General features: G+C 41.5%; 1 protein-coding gene across 1 annotated transcript in view; it reads right to left on the reverse strand.

The window, feature by feature from the left end:
- Positions 1 to 25,359, reverse strand: part of LOC115471506 (E3 ubiquitin-protein ligase MARCH6) — a 350,986-nt gene that overhangs the window by 269,669 nt on the left and 55,958 nt on the right. Inside the window, exons 4-5 of the mRNA XM_030205152.1 lie at positions 12,219 to 12,362; positions 1,159 to 1,231 (exon numbers count right to left, since the gene is read on the reverse strand). Of these exons, the coding sequence (XP_030061012.1) occupies positions 1,159 to 1,231; positions 12,219 to 12,362 (217 nt within the window). The remainder of the gene's footprint in view (positions 1 to 1,158; positions 1,232 to 12,218; positions 12,363 to 25,359) is intronic.

Raw genomic sequence — 25,359 nt, forward strand, 5'->3', positions numbered from 1 at the left:
AGTTTACATCTAATCAATATAAAACTGTGTGACTTTATAGCAAAACTCCAAGACAGTATTTTTTTCAAAAATAAAAATTGACAGTTTTTAAATGCTGGGCTCTGAAAATGTTCTAATTAGCTTTTTGGAGGTTAAGGGCAGAAATTGGCTAAGGACATACAGACCTTTGATTTTTTTTTTTTTTGTTACATTTGTATCCCACATTTTCCCACCTATTTGCGGGCTCAAATGTGGCTTACATAGTACCATAGCGGCATTCGCCGGTTACGGTCTGAACAAATACAAAGTGTGCACAAATACAAGGTGGTGTGGTTGTGGTAGAATAGGGTCCATATATGATAGATACATTGGAGAACATTAGGTAGGAAGAGGGAGAGTTGGGGTGAGTCCATTACGTTCTTGGTGTTGTTGTGTACTAGGTACTCTGGTCTTATGCTGGGTCGGTGGGGTATGCCTTTTAGAACAGTCTTGTTTTTTTTTCCGGAATTTTAGGTGGCCACACGTTTTTACTACTTTTGGCAGTGCATTCCATAGTTGTGCGCTTAAATAGGAGAATCTGGATGCATATTTTGATTTGTATTTGAGTCCTTTGTTGTTTGGGCAGTGGAGATTAAGTTTGTTCGAGCTGATCTTGTTGTGTTTTCTGGTTGGCAGCTTGCTTGATCTCAGAAACACAAATTCTGGAATAATTCCTGATAAATGTCACTTATTTTTACACCAATTATTTTCCTTTTCAATTCAACCAAAATTACCATGAGCTTCTACGAATGACCTGATTTCTACTGGACAGAGGACAGAAGTAGCTAAAGAATCTAGTTAACGGACATGTGAACGAACCTACATTTCTGAGAAGAGAAAATAGTCCCAATACAGGAAAAGACACTGTTATAGGTTTATCTTTATTTGATATACCACCCATCAAAATGAATATCTGTTTAATGCCTCTAACACTATCCATGTACAACAGCATTAGCAGCAGCTGTGACACGAAATGGTTGGCTTCTTCTATAGCTGGAAGAAAACTTATGAGAAACAAATAGCATGGTATAAGCTGGAATAAAAGAGCTGCAGTGCACAAATGTAAACTGGATTGATGGGTAAATTGTTTCTTTGATGTTTATGTGGATTATTATTGTAACCAAGTAGGTCAGCACTTACGTTGATAGCATATCTAGTGGCAGTGTCAGTAGTGAGCTCACAGAGCCAGTAAACAAGCACTTGTAGATACGACCTACACAAAAAAAAATTGGACATCATTATTATGGTTAACATAATTAAAGAAAAATACAGATTACTACTAACGGTGCTCAGCACTTAAAAACATATTACAAAGAAATCTACAATTTTCTAGTTAGTATGACAGCATAACAGGACTGGACTGTCAGCAACATGAACCTATGAGAACGCCCTAAATCAGAAGTTAGGGTTTTCGAAAAAAAGCTCCAACTTATTGAGGAATCCTTAGATTTTGTCAGTTAATTTTCTAGAACATACTTTTTCAATAAATGTAAGTATGGTTGCATTGTGAAGCTGTCCCAGTTGTTTAATGGTACACTACCCAATTAGCCAAAAACCTTAATTTTAATCTTACTTTGAAAACACTTTAATTGAAAATATCTTAAGAGCTTATTATCCTTTAGAAGAGACTTTTTAAAAAACCTTTTCAGAAAAGGGCCTTGTCTCTCTCAATTACAAAACTTTACTAAGTGGTTGGTATAACAGTATTCCACTCTATGTAAAGAAATGATTTTCAACCTTTTTCATCTCACAGCACATTGACAAGGCACAAAAATTGTCAAGGAACACCATCAGTTTTTTTAAGGATATATATTTTATCATGTAAAAAAATAAGTACAGTGGGACTCTAATTATCCGGACTATCCTCTACGGAGGGTGGTTCGGATAATCACAAATCCGGATAATTGGACATTCCTGTTTGTAAAGAGAATATACTTGGAGCGTTACATATTAAGCATTTTTTTTTTTGCTTTCAGTTATAAATGGGAAAAAATATCAAGCTATTTGTGATGTTATAATATTTTTTTACTGTATATCAGGCATGTGATAACTATGATACAGAGATTATGATTAAAAAATGAAAAAGATAAGGAGAAGCAGCAATCCGGTTAATTGGACATCAGGATAATTGGAGTTCAGATAAATTGGTGTCCTACTGTATTAAGATTGTGTTTAAAATTCAATAATTAAATTTTAAATTCTTGTATTATCTTTTCTTTATAGTTGAATACTTTTTATCGAAGACAAGTTAGCAAAAGGGCAATAATACATTTCAAATAAAACGAGATTAGCCACAAACATGCAACAATTTTTAAAGTGAATACCCCCATTCCCACAACACCACAGTGTTGGTGGTGATCACATTCCTTCACTGCATCCTATTTGTAGATCTGTAGGCCTAAATTCCTTTATAATAGACTCCCACCAGGCACACATTTATAGAACTATCCCCATAACAAACAGTAATGAGATCATACCAAATGGACACAATCTGAATTGTCGCATAATTTTCACTATGTAATAATGTGGTTAACATTTGTTACGAGATCTAGCAAACTGCCACAAAAACACACACCAAACCCAAGCACTCACTGTAACTGAGCCAGTGATGTATGGCCAAGTTAAAATAGATTTAGTAGGAAGGTTCCATGGTATCTGGGTACACTGGGGAATTTAGCTTCTCTGTTTTCCCTTCATCTTTTTTCCTGTAATGGTCAGCAGCAACAATTCAAAAAGCCTGCTCGTGCCAACCCAAGCCCTGTTGCTGACGCTACCCACCTATGCAAAAGTGGGAAGACACATCAGAGAGAAGATTTGGGAGATGGGACAAACAGGCTGTCTGAATTGCTGCCCACTGCTGCAGAAAAAATCTTATGCCAGGTCACTGGCTGGGACAGGAGTGACAGAAAACTCCTGCGGCACACCTGAGAGCAGCCGTGGCATATCAATATGCTGCAGTATACAAGTTGAAAAACACTGATGATGAGATTTAACATGAATGGCTTAGGTCTATTGGACCAGACATAGGAAAGAAATTCATATGCAAATAGATAAATATTCTCTGTCATACACTTACAAAATAAAAAGTTATGTAGATAAAACCCTGCTCTGTTGACTGTTCAATTATATATTTAGTCATACTACCTGGATACTAGGGTCACCCAGAAAATTCCTCTGGTAAGCTGCTACTAGTGACCAGGGTTGCAATTGCTCAAAGATGGAAATGTTAGTGCACCAACAGCATTCTACTGACTGGTTGGATAATGTAGGACAAATGCCCTTTGGAAAGTTAATTTACTTACTAGAGTACAATGATTTCATGAAAGTCTGGGTCCCTTCCTCCCTTCCCCCGCCCTCTATAAAAAAGACCAACTGAAGGATGTCACATCATGCTGTGACCAAGGCAGGCTGTGTTTAGCTTGAGCTGCTCGGGGTCTCCTTCCCCCTCCACCCCCCCCACCCCCACTTCTTTATTATTTTAATTTGAAGACATCTTAGTTGCATTTAAGACTGTATCCTATTTTACTCACTGTGTCATATTAATATTGCTATTTCATGACATGTAATTGTGTATGTATGCATTTTTTCCCAGACTCATGAAGCAGGCATGTTTAGCCGAAACACGGTGCAGTGTCGAGTCTTTGTCAACTACCAATAAATAAGTGTTTGTCCAGTGTTTGCTCGTTCCATGGTCTGTTCTTTGAAGAGCCATCATCCATTTCCAACTCTCTCTTGTTGCTAAGTTACAGTTCGCTCCAGACCCCTCAACTTCCTTGTGGCCACAAGCCTTACACCAACAGAGCTTCCCCGAACTCATGCCTGTACCAAGTCGAGAACTTGAAAACCTAAAGAGAAGCTGCTCCCTCACAAAGTTCAAAGTTTGGAGGACTGAACAGCCAGCCAGTCCACTGCACTCCAACACTGTCAGGATCAGAAACATGGAAAGACTCGGATCCAAATACCTTTTTTTTTTTTTTTTTTTTTTAACCGGTGCCAGCAGCTGACAAGAAAAAGGCACTCAAGGTTCCAGCGGACAGTACTGGAGCCAAAGCATATGATTCTCCCAAAAGGAGCCAGATGGGGGATGGACCCAGCCACCTGGGTGTAAATCACCTATTGTTGGGTTTGGAAGGGTAGAGGGTAGTGGTGGGAAGGAGGGTTATTATAGCCGCTCATTGTTATTATTATTCTCTATTTCCATCTCTCCTTAATTTTATCCCTCCTTACTCTTTCTCCCAAATTACACTATCCTATCCTGTCTACCCTCTTTTATCCTAGTCATATATTATCATACACTACTAAGCCCAACTTTACATTGTTTTACTACTGTTTTATTAAAATTCTATTAACTTTGTATTTCAAATTACTATGTAAGCCGCATTGAGTCTGCATTGTGTGGGAAAGCGTGGGGTACAAATGTAATAATAATAATTGTAATTTATACACAACAGTTGAACAGCATATTGTTCCTTTTTATATTTTAATAACAAGATTTAAATATAAATTCATAAGTGTTCAAGGCTTCTGCAGATGAGGACAGAGCGGAGACAGAACCCACGGGGACAGAGCGGGGACATACTTGGTCCCCATGTCATTCTCTAGTCATGCAATGTTGAACTCTTAAAGTGTCCTAACCACACAATCATACCAAGTGACATCTAATTCGACTACATCAGCCACATGGATACCTGAATGCGGAGTTCTACAAGGATCCCCCCTCTCACCGACCTTATTCAACTTAATGATGATACCCTTGGCCAAACTACTATCAAACCAAAACCTCAACCCATACATATACGCAGACGATGTAACGATCTACATCCCATTTAAATAAGATTTAAAGGAAATTTCCAATGACATCAACCAGAGTCTACATATCATGCATTCATGGGCGGATGCATTCCAGCTGAAACAACGCAGAAAAAACCCAATGCCTAATACTCACTTCTCAACATAACACGAACAAATTCACCACCATTAACACTCCAAAACTGAATCTTCCAATTTCGGACACCCTAAAAATTCTTAAGTTACCATTGATCGACACAACACTTGAGAGTCACGCGAAAAACAAAACTAAGAAGATGTTCCACTCAATGTGGAAATTAAGAGTAAGACCTTTCTTCCCAAGGACCTTCTTCCGTAACTTGGTACAATCAATGGTACTCAGCCATCTAGACTATTGCAACGCACTCTATGCTGGCTGCAAAGAGCAAATAATCAAGAAACTTCAGACAGCACAGAACACTGCAGCTAGACTCATATTCGGTAAAACAAAATATGAAAGTGCTAAACCCCTATGAGAAAAGCTACACTGGCTCCCACTCAAAGAACGCATCACGTTCAAAATATGTACCCTAGTTCACAAAATCATTCACGGAGATGCCCCAGCCTACATGTCAGACCTGATAGACTTACCACCCAGGAACGCTAAAAAATCATCCCGCACATTCCAATCTTCACTTCCCCAACTGTAAAGGTCTAAAATACAAACTAACGCATGCATCAACCTTTTCCTACTTGAGCACACAATTCTGGAACACGCTGCCGCGCAACCTGAAAGCGATCTATGAACTAACTTCCGCAACCTACTGAAGACCCATCTCTTTAACAAGGCATACCACAAAGATCAACAAATGTGAACTCCTACACATATATCCAGAATTGCCTTACGATATTTACCTGTTACACTATCATGCTTTATCATTATCATGCTACCCAAGATCCTTATGCAATACTAAATGTCTATTTTCTTATACATTTCCATTATTCATGATTGAACCTGCAAAGAGGTAGGAAAATGTGGGATACAAATGCAATAAATAAATAAATTTCAGAAATGGAATTACATGGGATAACAGAAATATCATCCACATAGCTGTAAACTGTGAAATCACTGTTTGCCAGCAAAAACCCCAATAATCATAAGAAAATGTTAAATAAAATAGGAGAGAGGAGAATCTTGGGGAACACCACAAGGGTTCAACAAGGTTGATGAAAAAGAATCTTTAACTTTCACCCTATAAGACTTCTTGGTTACAAAACTTTGAATCCAGTATAAAACATTTCCTGTTATACCAATATCTACTAAAATTTGTAATAGAATAGCATAATCAACCCGGTCAAATGCTGCTGAAAGATAAACTGGAGTACCAAAGCACATTTCCCTTCGCTTAATAGGACTCTAATACCCTATATAATCATTTGCACCTCCAATGTTCCATGTCTGGCTGCCTAGGTTCGTAACATCTCATGACGTTAGCCAGCCTCCAGCGTTCCATTTCCCTCACTGTCCCGCTCTTGCGTCAAAATGTAATGACATCAGACAGCGGAACAGTGAGAGGGAAGGGAACGCTGGAGGCGAGCTGACGTCAGGAGGGATGTTACAAACGGAACAGAAGCCAGCGTCAGCCAGCCAGAGAACGTTCAGGTAGAAATCGAGGGGAGGAGAGAATCGTGGGACATCGAGGGGAGGGAAGGAAGGGCAGGGCAGAGGAGAATTGATGGACATGGATGGGATGGGAGGGCAGGGAACAGGAGAATCGCGGGACACGGATGGGAGGGCAGGGAACAGGAGAATCGCGGGACACGGATGGGAGGGCAGGGAACAGGAGAATCGCGGGACACGGATGGGAGGGCAGGGAACAGGAGAATCGCGGGACACGGATGGGAGGGCAGGGAACAGGAGAATCGCTGGACATGGAAAGGAGGGGAGGGAACAATCGCTGGACATGGAGGGAAGGGCAGGAGAGAAAGAAAAAAGAAGCTTACATGACAGCCTTCCTAGGCCCCGTTTCATTGTTGAGGAAACGGGCATGGTTCCACTAGTGATCTAATAATGAACTGATTACCGTTTCTGTACTATATATTGTGTAAAAACCAGATTGGTAATTATAATATTCTGCATGGTTCACAAAGTATTGTACCACTTGTATGGTAACCAAATCTTCTGTGAGCTTAACAATAAAAGGTATAGAAGATGTTGGTCTATAATTAGAAGATAAGGTTACAGATTGTTTAGGGTCCTTTACTATCGGAGTAATTATTATTTCTCCACCATCTACTGGAAACATTTCCTCAACAAGCTGAGATTGGATCAGTTTTGATTTGCTTTGGCAAGAATTGATGGTATAGTAAAATATGGTAAACGATAAACATAAAAAGTTGCTGGTGCCAACTGCATGAGACATTGGGGGGGGGGGGGGGGGGAGGGGCATGAATGCAACACACAATAGGAAACACTATACTTTTTATAAAAGCAAACAAAATCATTCCAAAGAGGAGTAGAGAAATTTGACCAAATTCAGTCAACTGGGATATCGTCTTTATTAGAGGTAGTAAAAAGCTCAGATATTGAATCAGAAAACAAGATTCTAAGCTTACTTATTTTACTCTGAAAATCTGCTAGTTGATCTGCAGTAGGAGTGAATTGAAAATCCTGAGACAAAGAAGTATCAGGAAGAATTAAGAATCTGAAACAAATATTTAGTATTAGGTTGGTCAACACCTATTAGTTTAAAAAAACAGCTTTTTATAGTCAGCTTAAGAGCTTTTTTAAAGTCTGAATTGGAGGAAGGTGATTCACATCTAGATTGATCAGATTTGTTCTCTGTCCACTTTCACTCAAGTTTCCTACATATTTGCTTCAAATTCAGCATTAAGTACTTTGTCTAGGATATTTAACTTTCAATTGAAGTGGAACAATCTCATCAATGATAGTGGAGCTTAGCCGCTGCCAGTTATTAACAAACTCTGCTGCATTTAGTGTTTGACCACCGAAAGATACAAGCATCCCAAAAATTAACTGAATTAATTTTACTTCTGGTGGAACACCAAGTAGGTTGATGAATGATAGGGCCCCTAGCTTGCTTCCACTGCAATGTGAAAGAAGAACGAAAAAGATCTGACCAAAGAGTTTGTTCCCAATTATAACCAGCTAAGCTGATATTTGAAGTATCAACAGTAGTACCACAAAAGGAAATGAAGTCTAGTTGATGTTCCTTAACATGAGTGGGAGTAGGAGGTGGAATAGTTTAAAGAACAAAAGAAAGAAGGTCACATGTCCCTAAGTTAGTATCATCCTCCAAATGTACATTTATTTCTCCCAAAATCAAGTATAAGAATAGAATTCCTAAGAACAAAATCATATAGTTCGAGTCTTAGACCATTTCCCAGACTGACAGTAACAAAGAATACAAGTTATGGAATCACTTAAAGTGGATCCCTAAGTTGGCATGCAAGAATCTCAATGTCTACTACTACTTATTTCTATAGTGCTACTAGACATACGCAGCCCTGTAATTGTTGATTCTATTAAGGAAGCGTTAAAGAATATATTGTAATATCAAAACGATACCAGCAACTTTCTTTCTATTTCGTGACAGGGAAAACACTTTGTAACCTGCTGCACAAAATTCATTTATATGTGGATTTACTCAGACAAGCCATGTTTCCGCCAAAAAAGAAACAACCCGTATGATTATCAATAATCACATCTCTGATTAAGAAGGTTTTGTTACATACAAAGATAGTAACATGGAATAACACAATATGAGGAGTACCAGCATTAGAATATTGTAATGATTTAAGGTTAGACTTTAGCCTAGTATTAGATCCAGACCTTCCCTTATAAAACCATTTATTCTATCTACTACAATTATTATTCACTATAACTTCAATAGGATAAATATTATTTTTTACCAGTTAAGGGATTTGGGAAATCCCTGGTCCCTAGACCTTGGGAGTGACTAATATGAAAAGTTGAAAATATGTACCCCTGACAGTAAGTTTGTAAACCGGGCAAAAGCCTACCACATATTTATAGAAAACATGACCAAATTATCCTAACCATATTGAACATTGCTATGTCAATCCTAAAAATTGCTGTTAAGAACAATTAAAGCCAGTAATAAATTCAACTGCCTACCCTGGAAGAGCCAGAATCATAGAGCATAATATTAATATGTATTACCCACAAAGGAAAATATGGCAAAGGGTACATACCTCTTTGGCAAGCCCCTTCAGCACATGCCTCAAAGTACTGTTGCACTTTTATATGGTTTCCAGGCAATATTTATGTCACCGCAGGGGGAGGAGCCAGAAACACTACTCCATTTCCCTGCTCTTTCTCTCAGGCTGGAACTGTGAATGAGATCAGTTCTTCTCTTGGTAGCCTTTCCTCATATGAGAGAAGTTCCATTCCCTTTATCATTTTGGTCACTCTTCTTTGAACCTTTTCTAATTCTGCTACATCTTTTAAGAAACAGCAAACCAGAACAGCACACAGTACTCAAGGTGTGGTCTCACCATGGAGCAATAGAGGCATTATAATATTCTTTGTCTTATTTTCTATTAATTTCTAGCTTTGTTTAATATTTTTGAACACTGCCACACACTAGGCAGAAGATTTCAGCCTATTGTCCACAATGACACTTAGATCCTTTTCTTGGGTGCTGACTCCTAGGGTGGAACCTAGCATTAAATAACTATAAGGATTATTCTTCCCAATGTACATCACTTTGCACTTGTCCACATTAAATCTCATCTGCCATTTGGATGCCCAGTCTTCCAACTTCCCTAAGAAATTTTCACAATCCACATGCATTTCAACAGCTTTAAATAGTTTTGTTTTGTCTTCAAATTTAATCAGCTCAGTCGTTGTTCCCATTTCCAGATCATTAATAAATGTATTAAATAGCATGACTGTAAGATTTTATTTCAATGGTATTACACTCAAACTCGACATCAGCAGATGTACGGATCAGGTGAAGGGACCTGCTAGAGACTATGTGGTCAACATGGCACCTCTTTTCATATTTGGTGGGAATGTATTAAGGCACATACTGGTATACTGTTTCACAGCTCCTGGGTGACATGTCACATTTTGCCTTTTTAGATATATATTTTTTGATAAATGGAGCTCCTTCAGGGTTGAATGAGATCTCTCAGAGGCTGGTGGCCATAGGGTCACTGTGGTAAGTGAGCTTGGAGTCTTATTGGAAGTACCTGGACTTGCCCTCTAGAGAGAAGCTCCAAGCTGAAACTGACTGCATTTATTTGATAAGTAAGTGACTGCCTTGAAGAAAGATAGCATGGGCTCTTTGCTGAGGGTATGGCAGCACTATAGGACTTAGCAGAGTTTACCACCTGATTAGCTGCTTTTTTTTTTTTTAAACTTGTGCCCTAACGGTTTGCGGCACTTGTTGCTCATTGTTTCTTTCCATCCTTATTGTGTTGTTCTACCATGACCTTGAGGAAGAGGGGGGTGGTTAGGGGAGGGGGGGATCTAGAGGGGAAAGAATTTGAAGTTCACTGCATTGATTCTATTGCAAATATTAAATAAATAAATAAAAAAAAGAGTTCAGAGCCATGTACTGCATGCATTCCTTATTTGTTTCTCCTTGCAGTTTCTTGAATATAAAGGAAAAATTTGCTAGGAAAGAGGAAATGGTTATGCTCTGCACCACAATTCAGCCAGCTCACACTCCCTTTATTGTGATCACTTGGTGTGGTTCAGCAGTGCCCCCATTAGTTTATATGCATGTTTCTGAGCAGCAGTCTTCCAAATCATGCATTTAGTGAGGATTAAAGCTGTCAAATCTGTTTTGTTCACTATAGTTGCTCTGAAAGCATCATAATTATCTGCTATTGAACATTAACCCAACCTGATTAAACCATACCTGGTAGTACACATCAACAATGTTGGCTATTTCGTTTAGCTTTTTTTATTGCCGATTTGTCTCTTAATTTGTACATAAGTATATAAGTATTGCCATACTGGGAAAGACCAAAGGTCCATCAAGCCCAGCATCCTGTTTCCAACAGTGGCCAATCCAGGTCACAAATACCTGGCAAGATCCCAAAAAAGTACTAAGCATTCTATACTGCTTATCCCAGAAATAGTGGATTTTCCCCAAGTCAATTTAATAATGGTCTATGGAGGTTTCCTTTAGGAAGCAGTCCAAACCTTTTTTAAACTCCGCTAAGCTAACCACTTTTACCACATTCTCTGGCAACGAATTCCAGTGTTTAATTACAAGTTGAGTGAAGAAACTTTCTCCAATTCATTATAAATTTACTACTTTGTAGCTTCATTGCAGGCCTCCTAGTCCTAGTATTTTTGGAAAGCGTGAACACTTTACATCTACTCGTTCAACTCCACTCCTTATTTTATAGACCTCTATCATATCTCCTCTCAGCCGCCTTTTCTCTAAGTTGAAGACCCCTAACTGCTTTAGCCTTTCCTCATAGGGAAGTCGTCCCATCCCCTTTATCATTTTTGTTGCCCTTCTTCTCTGTACCTTTTCTAATTCCACTATATCTTTTTTGAGATGCGGCGACCAGAATTGAACACAATATTTGAGGTGCGGTCGCACCATGGAGCGATACAAAGGCATTATAACATCCTCATTTTTGTTTTCCATTCCTTTCCTAATAATACCTAACACTCTATTTGCTTTCTTAGCCGCAGCAGCACACTGAGCAGAAGGTTTCAATGTTATCAACGACGACATCTAGATCCCTTTCTTAGTCTGCGACTCCTAACGTGGACCCTTGCATTAAGTAGCTATAATTCGGGTTCCTCTTTCCCACATGCATCACTTTGCACTTACTCACATTAAGCGTCATCTTCCATTTAGACGCCCAGTCTCGTAAGGTCCTCTTGTAATTTTTCACAATCCTCCCATGATTTAATGACTGAATAACTTTGTGTCATCAGCAAATTTAATTACCTCACTAGTTACTCCCATCTCTAGGTCATTTATAAATAAGTTAAAAAGCAGTGGTTCCAGCACAGACCCCTGGGGAACCCCACTTACTACCCTTCTCCATTGAGAATACTGACCCATTTAACCCTACTCTCTGTTTTCTATCTTTTAACAAGTTTTTAATCCACAATAGAACACTACCTCCTATCCCATGACTCTCCAATTTCCTCTGGAGTCTTTCATGGGAAATTTGGTGCACTGTTTTATTCAGTACAGCAACCAACCAGTTACTGAAACAATTGCCAAAAACCTTAAAGATGTTAAATTGAAAGATTCATTGATTCTGGCACAGAGTCAGAGATTAAAAGTACATGCAATACATAATATTTATGGCTGTTAATTTCATATGCCATGCTTAAATAACTTGTGAATATTGTGAATGCTGTTTATTATGCACAATAAAGTCAATTAGCATAAGAAATAAATACTCACATGCTGTTAGAGGTACAACTCCTAACCAGGCAAAGGCCACAAGTGTATAGTGAAACCAGTATCGTATTGCTGTCCCAATACTCGTAACCAGTCCAGCACAAATATCTTGGATTGGGAGCCGTGATGGCATATCTGGAGAATAAACTGAAGAGAAAAAAATATATATACATATAAATTATAAAAAGCTCTGTGCAAATGCTTGAAACATGAGAAACAGAAAAGTAGCAAAAAATGTCCATGATCTCTCACAGAAGGCTGCATGCTCACGTATGATTTTTTTTTTTTTTTTCTGCAGCCTTATTAAAGCTTTAACACCATCTGCTCTATTTTTGTTCTTCCTTTCTACTCAGCCAATAAGAATTTGTATTGGGAATTATTCTATAACAGGGCACCAGAAGTAAGGTACCTAGAGGCAGTTGAGCACTATTTCCATTATGACATCTGGATATCAAGATTCTGTTATAGAATTCTAGTATAAGTCAGCACCTACGTTCCTATAATTAGGCGAGCTCACTTGTGCCATGTCAATAAGCAGGTGTAAGTGTGCATGCCTAAAAGCTGAGCTTTGGCATGCAACTTAACAGTATTCTGTAAGTTACGAACATACATAGTAGCCCTCATGAATGCCCCAACCATGTGTATGTCTCCTTTACATTTACCCACTGACTTGTGTGTGTGTGTGTGTATATGTATAAATTGTGAGACTAAAAATTGTATTTATGGTATTCAATGTCCCTGCAAATTGTGGTATATTGGTCAAACGACTCAGAAAATTAAGGCAAGAATTGCCCAACATTTAAGTAGCCTACGCACTGGTCGTAAGGAGGCTCCTATTGTTACTCATTGGCAATTAAAGGGTCATAATATTCAAGATTTACGGTTTGTAGTATTAGGCCAAGTTAATCCGAAAAATGGAGGTAATATCCCTTTAATGCTGTTACGTAGAGAACAGCGTTTAATTTTCAGGTGGAATACGGTCACACCTTACGGCCTTAATAAAGAAATAGAATGGTTAAGCCTCTAATAGGTAATGGATAAATACTGAATCCTGATGTAGGTTTTTACGCATGTGTGGGCGTCTAAGGAGACGACTCAGAGAAAGATTAATGTCGAGTGCCCAACAGCCTGCGTAGGCCGGTAAGCTAATGCTTTATTATGTGTTTAGAAATATGAAGTATGTAGAATAGAGAGTGATGTATTTATTGTTGTTCATTTAGATCACGACCCCTGAAGACGCTCTGAGGAGCGAAACACGTACGTGTTGGGTTTTGGTGAAAGAGAAAGAAAAAATATCGTAGAATTTAAACCAAGGAAGTCTTCACATTTCTTAGTTTGAGGGAAACAATTGAAGACTGAATTAAAATACTTATAATAAAATAGAAAATCATATGATTTGCTAATTAAGAGGAGAAAGAATGGATTTGCTATGAAGAATTATAGAAGATATATATTCCTGTTTACCAAGTAAAGCTACAACGGACTACACTTTTACAACGGAAAGTTGTTGTTAGCGGAAGAACATTGAAAACTTTAAAATGACTATGGTCACAGAAGATAAAACATGAAATTTGTGATTGATTATATTAAGAGCAATACCTAGAGACTTAATTGGCAAATATATATAGACAGTCATATGTGTGTTATAATATCTGAACATTTTAACGTTATATATAAAAGTTATGTAGGTATGAATGAAGAATGAATGGTTTATTGTGGGTTTTAACATATTGAATAATAATAAGATTTTGTAATTGTGTTATAATGAAATAAAGATTGAATATAATAGTTATATTAGAATTTGCTTGTATATATATATATATATATATATATATATATATATATATATATATATATATATATAAGGGGGGTGTCAAGATGGCGCCGTGAGCGGAAGTGTTAGAAGCAAGCTCCTGCCCCAGATGCCGAATTTTACTACTTTACCTATTCTTTGAATTATGCCTCACACAAAACGTAAGGGAACGATCCGGGGGGGTAACCGTAGGACTGGAGCGCTTCTTCCCCGCGATTTCCCAGAGAAGCGGAGCGGAGTCCATAGCGGGTGGAACGGGTGAAGCGGTTCCCCCGCTGGAAATAGAAACATCTCTCTCCCCGCCAATATTTGCGATGCCTCCTTGCCCTGCAACACTTGCGACTCGAACGGGGTTTACTACCGAACCCAGAAAGGGTTTTTCCGAGGAGCCCAGAAGGGAGTTCGAGCCCACGAGGACATCTAAGGCTGCAGGAGAGACGGAGGTGACTCTGGGTAAGATCTGGCTGAAGCTCTTAGAAATGGAGAAAACTTTGAGACAATCTTCTGAAGAGGTAAAAACTTTGAATTTAAACGTGCAGGAGGTGAAGAACTCACTAGATATGGTGAAACAAGATCTTTCCTTGAAAATTGAAGTCTTGCAGAGAGAATCTAAGCATACTGGTGAATTTAAAATGGCTGTGATAAAGGACAATACGGAAATAAGAAGGAAGATAGAACAAGTGGAGAATTATAACAGGAGATTAAATCTCCGTATACTGAATTTTCCTAGATTGATGGGGATATCCCCAATGGACATGTTCTGTAGATATTTGAAAGAGAATTTGCAATTTCCTCAGGAAGTGTTTCCCCCGCTGAACAAGATTTATTACATACCAAGTACAATGAAAAAAGTAGGGACAGAGAATTCAATAGATTTACAAAATGTCACAGCCATTTTGGAACAAACAATTGAAGCACCTGAAAGAGGGACCTTGATTGTATCATTTGTTTTTCAGCAGGATTTGAACGCTATAATGCGTCTTTACTTTAAATCAACTAACCGTATGTTTGCTGGCCAGAAAATCTGGCTTTATCCGGACGTGACTAAGTTCACTCAGGAAAAACGGAAAAAATTTCTATGAGGCCAAAAGTTTTGGAATTAGGGGGTTCCTTCCTCCTGGCTTATCCTTGTAAATGTGTTATTAGGTTAAATCAGATAAAATATGTTTATTATTTGCCTGATCAGCTTCAGACCTTCCTAGACAGTAAATAATGGCAGATTTAAGTAGTAGGGATCCACGGACCCATATTTTCCTGTTCAATAATCAGTAAGTTGTGTTAACTTCACTAATTCCTAACCCCCCTTTTCTTTTTATATTGAGGTCTAATGAAGCCATGTTTTGTTTATTATAGGAGGAAGAGAATATGTATTTAGTTTCCTATTGTAAGTATTATTACTTTACAGCTGTATTTCACTTTGCAGTATTACAATATCTGTATAAATATATAAAAATTCAATAAAAATTATAAATCATTATATACAGTGGGGGAAATAAGTATTTGATCCCTTGCTGATTTTGTAAGTTTGCCCACTGACAAAGACATGAGCAGCCCATAATTGAAGGGTAGGTTATTGGTAACAGTGAGAGATAGCACATCACAAATTAAATCCGGAAAATCACATTGTGGAAAGTATATGAATTTATTTGCATTCTGCAGAGGGAAATAAGTATTTGATCCCCCACCAACCAGTAAGAGATCTGGCCCCTACAGACCAGGTAGATGCTCCAAATCAACTCGTTACCTGCATGACAGACAGCTGTCGGCAATGGTCACCTGTATGAAAGACACCTGTCCACAGACTCAGTGAATCAGTCAGACTCTAACCTCTACAAAATGGCCAAGAGCAAGGAGCTGTCTAAGGATGTCAGGGACAAGATCATACACCTGCTCAAGGCTGGAATGGGCTACAAAACCATCAGTAAGACGCTGGGCGAGAAGGAGACAACTGTTGGTGCCATAGTAAGAAAATGGAAGAAGTACAAAATGACTGTCAATCGACAAAGATCTGGGGCTCCACGCAAAATCTCACCTCGTGGGTATCCTTGATCATGAGGAAGGTTAGAAATCAGCCTACAACTACAAGGGGGGAACTTGTCAATGATCTCAAGGCAGCTGGGACCACTGTCACCACGAAAACCATTGGTAACACATTACGACATAACGGATTGCAATCCTGCAGTGCCCGCAAGGTCCCCCTGCTCCGGAAGGCACATGTGACGGCCCGTCTGAAGTTTGCCAGTGAACACCTGGATGATGCCGAGAGTGATTGGGAGGTGCTGTGGTCAGATGAGACAAAAATTGAGCTCTTTGGCATGAACTCAACTCGCCGTGTTTGGAGGAAGAGAAATGCTGCCTATGACCCAAAGAACACCATCCCCACTGTCAAGCATGGAGGTGGAAATGTTATGTTTTGGGGGTGTTTCTCTGCTAAGGGCACAGGACTACTTCACCGCATCAATGGGAGAATGGATGGGGCCATGTACCGTACAATTCTGAGTGACAACCTCCTTCCCTCTGCCAGGGCCTTAAAAATGGGTCGTGGCTGGGTCTTCCAGCACGACAATGACCCAAAACATACAGCCAAGGCAACAAAGGAGTGGCTCAGGAAGAAGCACATTAGGGTCATGGAGTGGCCTAGCCAGTCACCAGACCTTAATCCCATTGAAAACTTATGGAGGGAGCTGAAGATGCGAGTTGCCAAGCGACAGCCCAGAACTCTTAATGATTTAGAGATGATCTGCAAAGAGGAGTGGACCAAAATTCCTCCTGACATGTGTGCAAACCTCATCATCAACTACAGAAGACGTCTGACCGCTGTGCTTGCCAACAAGGGTTTTGCCACCAAGTATTAGGTCTTGTTTGCCAGAGGGATTAAATACTTATTTCCCTCTGCAGAATGCAAATAAATTCATATACTTTCCACAATGTGATTTTCCGGATTTAATTTGTGATGTGCTATCTCTCACTGTTACCAATAACCTACCCTTCAATTATGGGCTGCTCATGTCTTTGTCAGTGGGCAAACTTACAAAATCAGCAAGGGATCAAATACTTATTTCCCCCACTGTATATATATCTCACTCCCTTCTTGCCTCTAAAAGGAAGCTGAACAGAAAAGACTAGAAAAATGCAAGCCTTTCTGGCAAAGGGAAAACACGAGTTCAGTTTGTCTTTTATAATGCTAAAATTTGAGTAAATAATTGGTTACAATAAAAATTTTTATCCCAGTATTACAGAAAATTGAATTCTTATTTATATCAGTCCAAATTTCAGTATAAGGAAAATAAAATCACTCTCTCTCTCTCTGTTTTCCCTTCGGAAGCTGTCCAATCACTTAATGCCTTATATTTTCTCTCTTACTTATCTGGTATTCTTCAACTCTGACCTCTAAAGTCACCTTCACATAATTCTGTTTCTTTAGTACTTTTCTCAAATATTCATCATTTGCCCTTTGCCCTCTACCTATCACTCTTTATGGTCCTTCACTGAAAATGTCCCTTTATTATAAACCTGTTTGGGGGTCACGTGATGCTCTGAAGAGAGGAAGACGTGGTCCCGCGATCTCCTGGGCCCTGGTTCTCTAAACTGCCTTAAAATAGGATCTTCAGCTCACATCTCTCCCCAAAAGACGATAGAAGGAACAGTTTAGCCCCTCATGGACAAATATTTAAGTTCGCCAACGCAAACAATGGCGAACTGAGGGAGCAAAAAGGAAAAAGAAAAAACAAAGGCGCCAACCGCGATAGCAGAAGAACGCCCTGCAAACGGGGGAACCTGGTTCACCACGGAGCAATTGCAACAGATCGTGGAAGCAATGGACACCGCACTAGACCCGAAGCTAGAAAAACTATACACGAAAGTGACCAACCTGGAAATGCTCATAGCAGACACGGCAAAACGAACTGGAGAACTAGAAAGAAGAGTCTCCGCTGTAGAAGATGTAGCAGGCCCCGCGACGCAGAGAGAAAAAAAAATGGCCGCCACACTAGAAACCCTGTCAGCAAAAGTAGAGGACCTAGAAAACAGGTCACGGCGGGGAAACCTTCGCATAGTGGGGCTGCCAGAGTCAGTAAATGACCGACTGTTATCCGATTTACTAGAAAAATGGTTAGCAGAAGAGTTCGCGTTATCGGACCATGCAGGGAAACTATGCCTGGAAAGGGCTCACCGCATAGGTCGGAGGCAAGAAGGCAGGCAGACCCCACGAACAGTGATTGTAAAAGTACACAATTATGTGCACAAAGAAGAAATATTAAGAGGGTTTCGCCAAAAAAGGAATACGCTGCAGTATGAGGGACAGCAGATACGTATCTTTCAGGATTATTCAGCAGCACTGCAGGAAAAAAGGAAAAAATTCACCCCACTGTGCCAGAAATTACATGAAAACCAACAGGTATTTATGCTGATTTACCCAGCAATATTAAAGATCAAACATGAGGGCCGTTGGAGGCAATTTGAGGATATTCAGGAAGCTCAGAGATTCGTGATGGAGCTGGAGACAAGAGACCAGCAAGGAAACACTGAGCAGACAAACGGCTGAGGCGCACTAAGGAAGGGAGACCTGCAGTGCAAAAGGTTTGTTTTTGGGGACCGATACTGAGTAATAAAAGAATTTCACAATGGATGTAGAGCTAGGGCGGAGGGGGAGGGGGAGCTGGGGCCCGGGGACACGGGAAACCCCAATACCCATTAAGGATAATGGGAGTAGATAAAGAGGGGAGGGGAGAAGGGAAGACGGGGGATGAGGGGAGTTCTAAAAGAGGAAAGGGGAGGGAAGGGGGAAGGGAAAGAGGGGGGGTAGAGGCTGAAGGTCACAATCAGGAGGTACTACTAGAAAGCTGGGTATCTCTAAAGAGGAGAAGGACTGAGCGGAGGGGGAGACTGGTGGACTTAAAGATCAGGTGTAAATGGAGATGGATATTCCAAGGGGGGAGGCTGGGTCCCCTGAGGAAGGGAATAGAATGTAAACTGAAGTTCTATGTTGCACACAGAGGAGATGGCTAATCTGCAAGGAGGGGGGACTAGACTGATCTCCTGGAATGTAGGTGGGATCACATCCCCGGTTAAAAGGGCAAAGATTTTAAGTGCTTTAAAGCGGCATAAGGTGGGAGTTGCATGCCTACAAGAAACCAGGTTATCTCAGATAGAACACCAGAAATTACAAAGGCACTGGGTGGGAGAGGTTTTTTGCTCCTCAGCAGTGGGGAGAAGAGGAGGGGTGGCGATTTTAGTACATAAAGCGGCAGCAATAAAAGCTAAATTTTTATTTGCGGACAGTGGGGGACATTACGTAGGGGTGCAATTAAATTGGCAGGGACAGACGAGGCTACTTGTAGCAGTTTATGCACCCCAGTCAGGAGAAAAGAACTTTTTTGCAGACCTTTTTGCAAAATGCCAGAAATATGGCTCCGACCCACTAATTATTGCCGGAGACATGAACCAGGTTATGGAGCCAGAATTAGACAGGACAGGCAGACAACCGAGAGGGGAGACGTTGGGACCTGGCGTGCTTGAGACCTTTTGTGGCGGGCTGGGGATGGTGGACCCGTGGAGGCTACTTCATGATACAGAACGAGATTACACACACACCTCACGGGCCCACGGAACCCAATCCCGCATAGATTATATTCTCGTCTCACAACAACTGTTTTCCCAGGTTTCGAATGCGACTATTGGCCCAGATGAAATATCAGACCATGCTATGATTTGGATAGAAATAGAGGCCCAACCATATTACCGAGCGGCTGGAGGTTGGCGTTTTCCAGCATACCTATATTCTTCCGCTGAGTTTGCTGCATATCTGGCTGACAAGTGGGCAGATTATAACTTGAACAATAAACAGCACGTAGATAATGCTGGCCTTTTCTGGTCCACTGCAAAAGCGGTAATGCGGGGGGAGGTGATGGCATACATTGGAAGGAGGAATAGGCAAATAGCACAGCGGGTGGTGCAGGCAGAGAGGAGGGTAAAACAGGCCAGACGGAAGTACACGGCTCATCCCACACAGGACTTGTTCGAGTCCTTAATTGCAACACGGACAGAGTTAAATAGCCTGCTCCAGGAGAGGTTTATGAGAGCCACAGTGGCCCGCAAATATCATCTCCATAGATTTGGAGACCGCCCGGGAGGCATGATGGCTAGGCTGATTAAAGGAGCTCGCAGAAGGCTAGTGGTGACTAGCATACGCAGTGGCCCTAATTCATGCACTACAAGCCCGGAGGAAATTGCGAAGATTTTTAGAACACATTTTGAGGAGGTATATTCAGGGGAGCAGACAGGGGAAGAGCTACGGGGAAAGATTCAAGAATATTTAACTCAGTCTAAAATACCACATTTGACGGGAGACCAGATGGAGTCTCTGGACTCCCCACTAGATGCAAAGGAAGTGATGAAGGCAATACAGGCCCTGAAAATGCACTCAGCACCCGGCCCTGATGGGTTTTCGGGTGAGTTTTATAAATTGCTTAAACAACAAGTAGTGGGGCCCCTGCTAGGCCTGTTTGAAGAGGCGATAGAAACAGGAAGGCTCCCCAGATACGCGAATGAAGCGCTAATCACTTTAATCCCCAAACCAGGACGAGATTCCACAGACCCAGCTGCTTATAGGCCTATATCACTAATTAATGTGGATGTTAAAATCCTTTCTAGGCTATTAGCAGAACGCCTAGCAAGTGTACTTCCAACGTTAGTAGGAGAGGAACAAGTGGGATTCGTCCATGGTAGGCACTCAGTGTTAAATGTCCGCAAGCTGCTGGCAGCTGTGATAGCGGCACCTGGGGGAACTGCAACAAGCCTAGTGATTAGTTTGGATGCGGAACGTGCTTTTGATAGGGTAATCTGGTCATTTATGTTTGAGACATTGCAATGGGTGGGAATAAGGGGCTGGTTTCTGCAAGCGGTTAGGATGCTTTATGTGGATCCACGGGCTAAATTATTGGTAAATGGGGTTAGAACTCAAGAATTCCTAATAAGGCAGGGAACAAGACAGGGATGTCCTCTGTCCCCATTACTATTTTTGATATCATTGGAACCCCTATTATGTAAAATTCGCGCGGAGCCTGGAATCCGGGGTATGAAGGTGGGCAAAGGAGAGGTGAAGTTATTAGCTTATGCAGATGACATATTGCTTCTGGTGGAAGACCCGCAGACATCAGTGGCGCGGCTACTTGAGAAGATAGGGGAATATGGGAAGTTATCGGGGTTTAGATTAAATCTGGGGAAATCCTTGGCACTGCCGATGTCCCCCACTGTTCAGACCAGCTGGAGTGGCCCCTTTCCTTTTAAATGGGCGGAGGAGAAGCTTAAATATTTGGGGGTGGAAATCCCGGTAGATTTGTCAACATTGTATAGAAGGAATGTACAGCCTCTGCTGGAGGAAACTAAACGCCTCTTAGGGATCTGGGGCTCTTGTCCACTTTCCCTAGCGGGGCGCATTGCCTTATTTAACATGATGATAGCACCAAAATGGCTGTACAGATTCCAGATGCTACCACTGTATTTACGGGGAAGGGAGGAGAAAACATTACATGAAGTTTTAAGGAAGTTTTTGTGGAATAACAAACGCCCCAGAATAGCGTTGAATGTACTGTGTAAGCCTAAAACACATGGGGGTATGGGATTACTCAGTATCAGGTACCTCACAATTGCCTGCACCATGAGACATGTTCGCGATTGGCTAGTAGGAAGCCAACAGTTTACAAATATCCAGCTGGAAGCATCATTGACTCCGGAGGTGCATCTCAGCTGCTTAATGCACACCTTAAAAACAAGACCCGCTGGGCAGCAACCTTTGAACTGTTTTGTGCGATCAGCAAGAGCAATGTGGCGGTGGTTGTGTCGAAGACAAGGCTTCGCGGCAGAGGCTACTCCTTTTCTATCATTGAATCTTAACCCAGATTTCCCAGATGGATCATCAGCGCAACATTTTAAATCATGGAGGATGAAGGGGATTCGGTACCTATTTCAATTGCTGGATGAGGAAGGGCAGGTAAAGCCACTGGCAGAATTACAAAGAGAATTTGGTTTGACTGCATCAGATTTTTATGCCTATGCACAAGTGAAGCACTATGCACAATCATTGGGAGCCATGAATCTGGCAGAAGACGTACAGGAAACGATATCAACAGCACTCACTCTGGGATCGGAAAATTTGGTGCCACTGCGATTTCATCATAGACACCTTTTGGACACAACAGAAGATATAGACTATCGCAAAATGGCACGGGATTGGAAGAGGGATCTAAAAGTTGAGATCACAGCTGATATGTTACAAGGTTACCTGCTATCCATTCTGCATAGGGCGGCATTCATAAGGCAATGGGAACAGCAATATAAGTTTGCCACGCGGGCTTACATCGCACCAGCCAGAGCACGAAAGGCAGGTTTTGGAACAGGAAATTGCCCCAAATGCGGAGAAGAAACGGCGACTTTGGGCCATATGTTCTGGCAATGCGCACAGATTAGAACCTTTTGGAAGCGGGTTTTGGCAGAGGTCAGACATTACTGGAAGCGGACAGTGGGAGAAACCCCGCTGTTATTATTTGACGTTTATGTTATCGCCAAACCGATCCCTGTGGGATGCACAGGCTTTCTCAGAAGGACAGTGTTAATAGGAAAAAAGGTGATTCTGCTCTGCTGGAGAGAGACTCAGGCGCCTACAAAAGAGCTGTGGAGAACAAAAATGACCGAACAGTTGCACCTGGAACTCTGTGGACTCACTGAGGCAGCTTACTCACAACAGGAGCGGAACGCATTCTGTAGGGTGTGGGAACATTATTGGACCACCCTTCAGCCTAGCATCAGGAAGAGGATCATACACAGATTGAAGGGGAGAGAGGAGACACCAGCGACACCTTTTGGTACATCACAGAAGTGACATTAGACCTTTAATCAGACCTCAGAGGGGGGAGGGTGGGAAGGGAGGAGAAGGGGGGAGGGAGGGGGGATGGAGATACAGACAATGGACCACTGATAATGTCTGCTTACCGTTTTAGCAGCAATCAGGTCAGTTAATAGAGGTTTGGTAACGTAGGAGAGAAATCTATAAAGTACTGCTTTCTAAACAGAGGCTGGATAGTTCATTGATGTTTAAGTACCTTTGTTTGAGATATGCTGCAGATGTTAGATATGATAACTTATCTGAATAAAACAGACTCCAGTATGAGGGGAGGGGGGAGGTGGGATATAAAATGAAAAGTTGATAATAATGTCTGGGGGAACAAATGTGGAAGAATTCATTGTACTGTGGTTTTATACTCTCTCTCTGAAAATGTCTGTTCTATTCACATTTGTATTGGTTACGTCCTTAATAAAAATCATTGAAAGATAAACCTGTTTGACACAGACACTTTTTAAAGTTTATAGCCCATTACGAGGGTTAAGCAAGCCTGTCTATAGTCCGTGAGAAAACCAAGACACAAGCAAGCTAATTGCCCTACTAAATAAGAAAAAGGAATGTTATACAAAGCTGACTGATTTGAAAAACCACACAGCTCTATACAAATTATAGACCAGCTCTGAGCACTCAGCTACCACTTACATGCACATGTAAACTCACACACAAGTGCTAGTATTCTAAGCTTCCAAGTTTATTTAATATTTAATACTGACCATTGATAGGCACCATCTAAGCACTAAACGAATCTCATTGAGTTCTTTGATTGGGTGACAGGAGAATTGAATCAGGGACGAGCTATAGATGTAATCTACTTAGATTTCAGCAAAGCTTTTGACACAGTTCCCCACAGGAGGCTCTTAAATAAACTGGATGGGCTGAAGATAGGACCCGAAGTGGTGAACTGGATTAGGAACTGATTGACGGACAGAAGCCAGAGGGTGGTGGTGAATGGAATTCGCTCGGAGGAGGGAAAGGTGAGTAGTGGAGTGCCTCAAGGATCGGTGTTCGGTCCGATTCTGTTCAATATATTTGTGAGTGACATTGCCAAAGGGTTAGAAGGTAATGTTTGCCTATTTGCGGATGATACTAAGATCTGTAACAGAGTGGACACCCGGGAGGGAGTGGAAAACATGAAAAAGGATCTGAGGAAGCTAGAAGAATGGTCAAATGTTTGGCAATTAAAATTCAATGCGAAGAAATGCAAAGTGATGCACTTAGGGAATAGAAATCCTCGGGAGACGTATGTGTTAGGTGGGGAGAATCTGATAGGTACGGACGGGGAGAGGGATCTTGGGGTGATAGTATCTGAGGATCTGAAGGCGACCAAACAGTGTGACAAGGCGGTGGCCGTAGCTAGAAGGTTGTTAGGCTGTATAGAGAGAGGTGTGACCAGCAGAAGAAAGGAGGTGTTGATGCCCCTGTATAAGTCGTTGGTGAGGCCCCACCTAGAGTATTGTGTTCAGTTTTGGAGGCCGTACCTCGCGAAGGATGTAAAAAGAATTGAAGCGGTACAAAGAAAAGCTACGAGAATGGTAAGGGATTTGCGCTACAAGACGTATGAGCAGAGACTTGATGACCTGAACATGTATACTCTGGAAGAAAGGAGAAACAGGGGTGATATGATACAGACGTTCAAATATTTGAAAAGCATTAATCCGCAAACGAACCTTTTCCGGAGGTGCGAAGGCGTTAGAACGAGAGGACATGAGGGGGGTCACGTGATGCGAGGGAGCTGAACGGACGTTCGAAAACCCGGCTCCGCTCCTGATTCCCTCTATCTTTGAAATTAATCAGCTTAACTCCCGGTTTTAATACCTACAAGCTAGGCGGGGGAACGGTGGACGATCCGCGCCCGGTACACGAGGCTGTGAGGAGGAGAATACGGTAGAGAGAGCGGGGAATGCCCGCGAAGTCGCAGAGGCCTAAGAAGACCCGCATGCTTAACGTGCAAGCCAAAATGGCGGCGGTAAAAGAAATCGCAGGGGAAGCGAGTCAGCCCACAGAAGTATTCCAGGAACTGATACACCAGGTGACGGCTATATTAGAAGATAAGCTGTCCAAGTTTCAGTCCTCAGTGGAGCAAATTCGGGAGGCAGTAGAAAGACAAAGTGCCAGACTCCAGCAGGCGGAAGAGAGGATTTCCAGGCAAGAGGTCAGAGCGGAGGCAGCAGACACCCGATTAGACAGGCTGGAGAGAAAGTGTGAGCGCTTGGAGCAGCAGATTGACGACCTGGAGAATCGGAGCCGAAGAAACAACGTCCGAATAGTGGGGCTTCCTGAGTCGGTGCAGGACAAAGAATTGTGGAGGATCATGGAGGAATGGCGCCCAGAACAGCTGGGATTACAGTGCCCCGTGAAGCCTTTGCAGGTTGAAAGAGTTCACCGGATCGGGGCGCGCAGAGAGGGGGAGAACCGCCCCAGGACAGTTATAG

The sequence above is a fragment of the Microcaecilia unicolor genome, chromosome 1 (assembly GCF_901765095.1).
Source record: "Microcaecilia unicolor chromosome 1, aMicUni1.1, whole genome shotgun sequence".
Classification (NCBI taxonomy): Eukaryota; Metazoa; Chordata; class Amphibia; order Gymnophiona; family Siphonopidae; genus Microcaecilia; species Microcaecilia unicolor.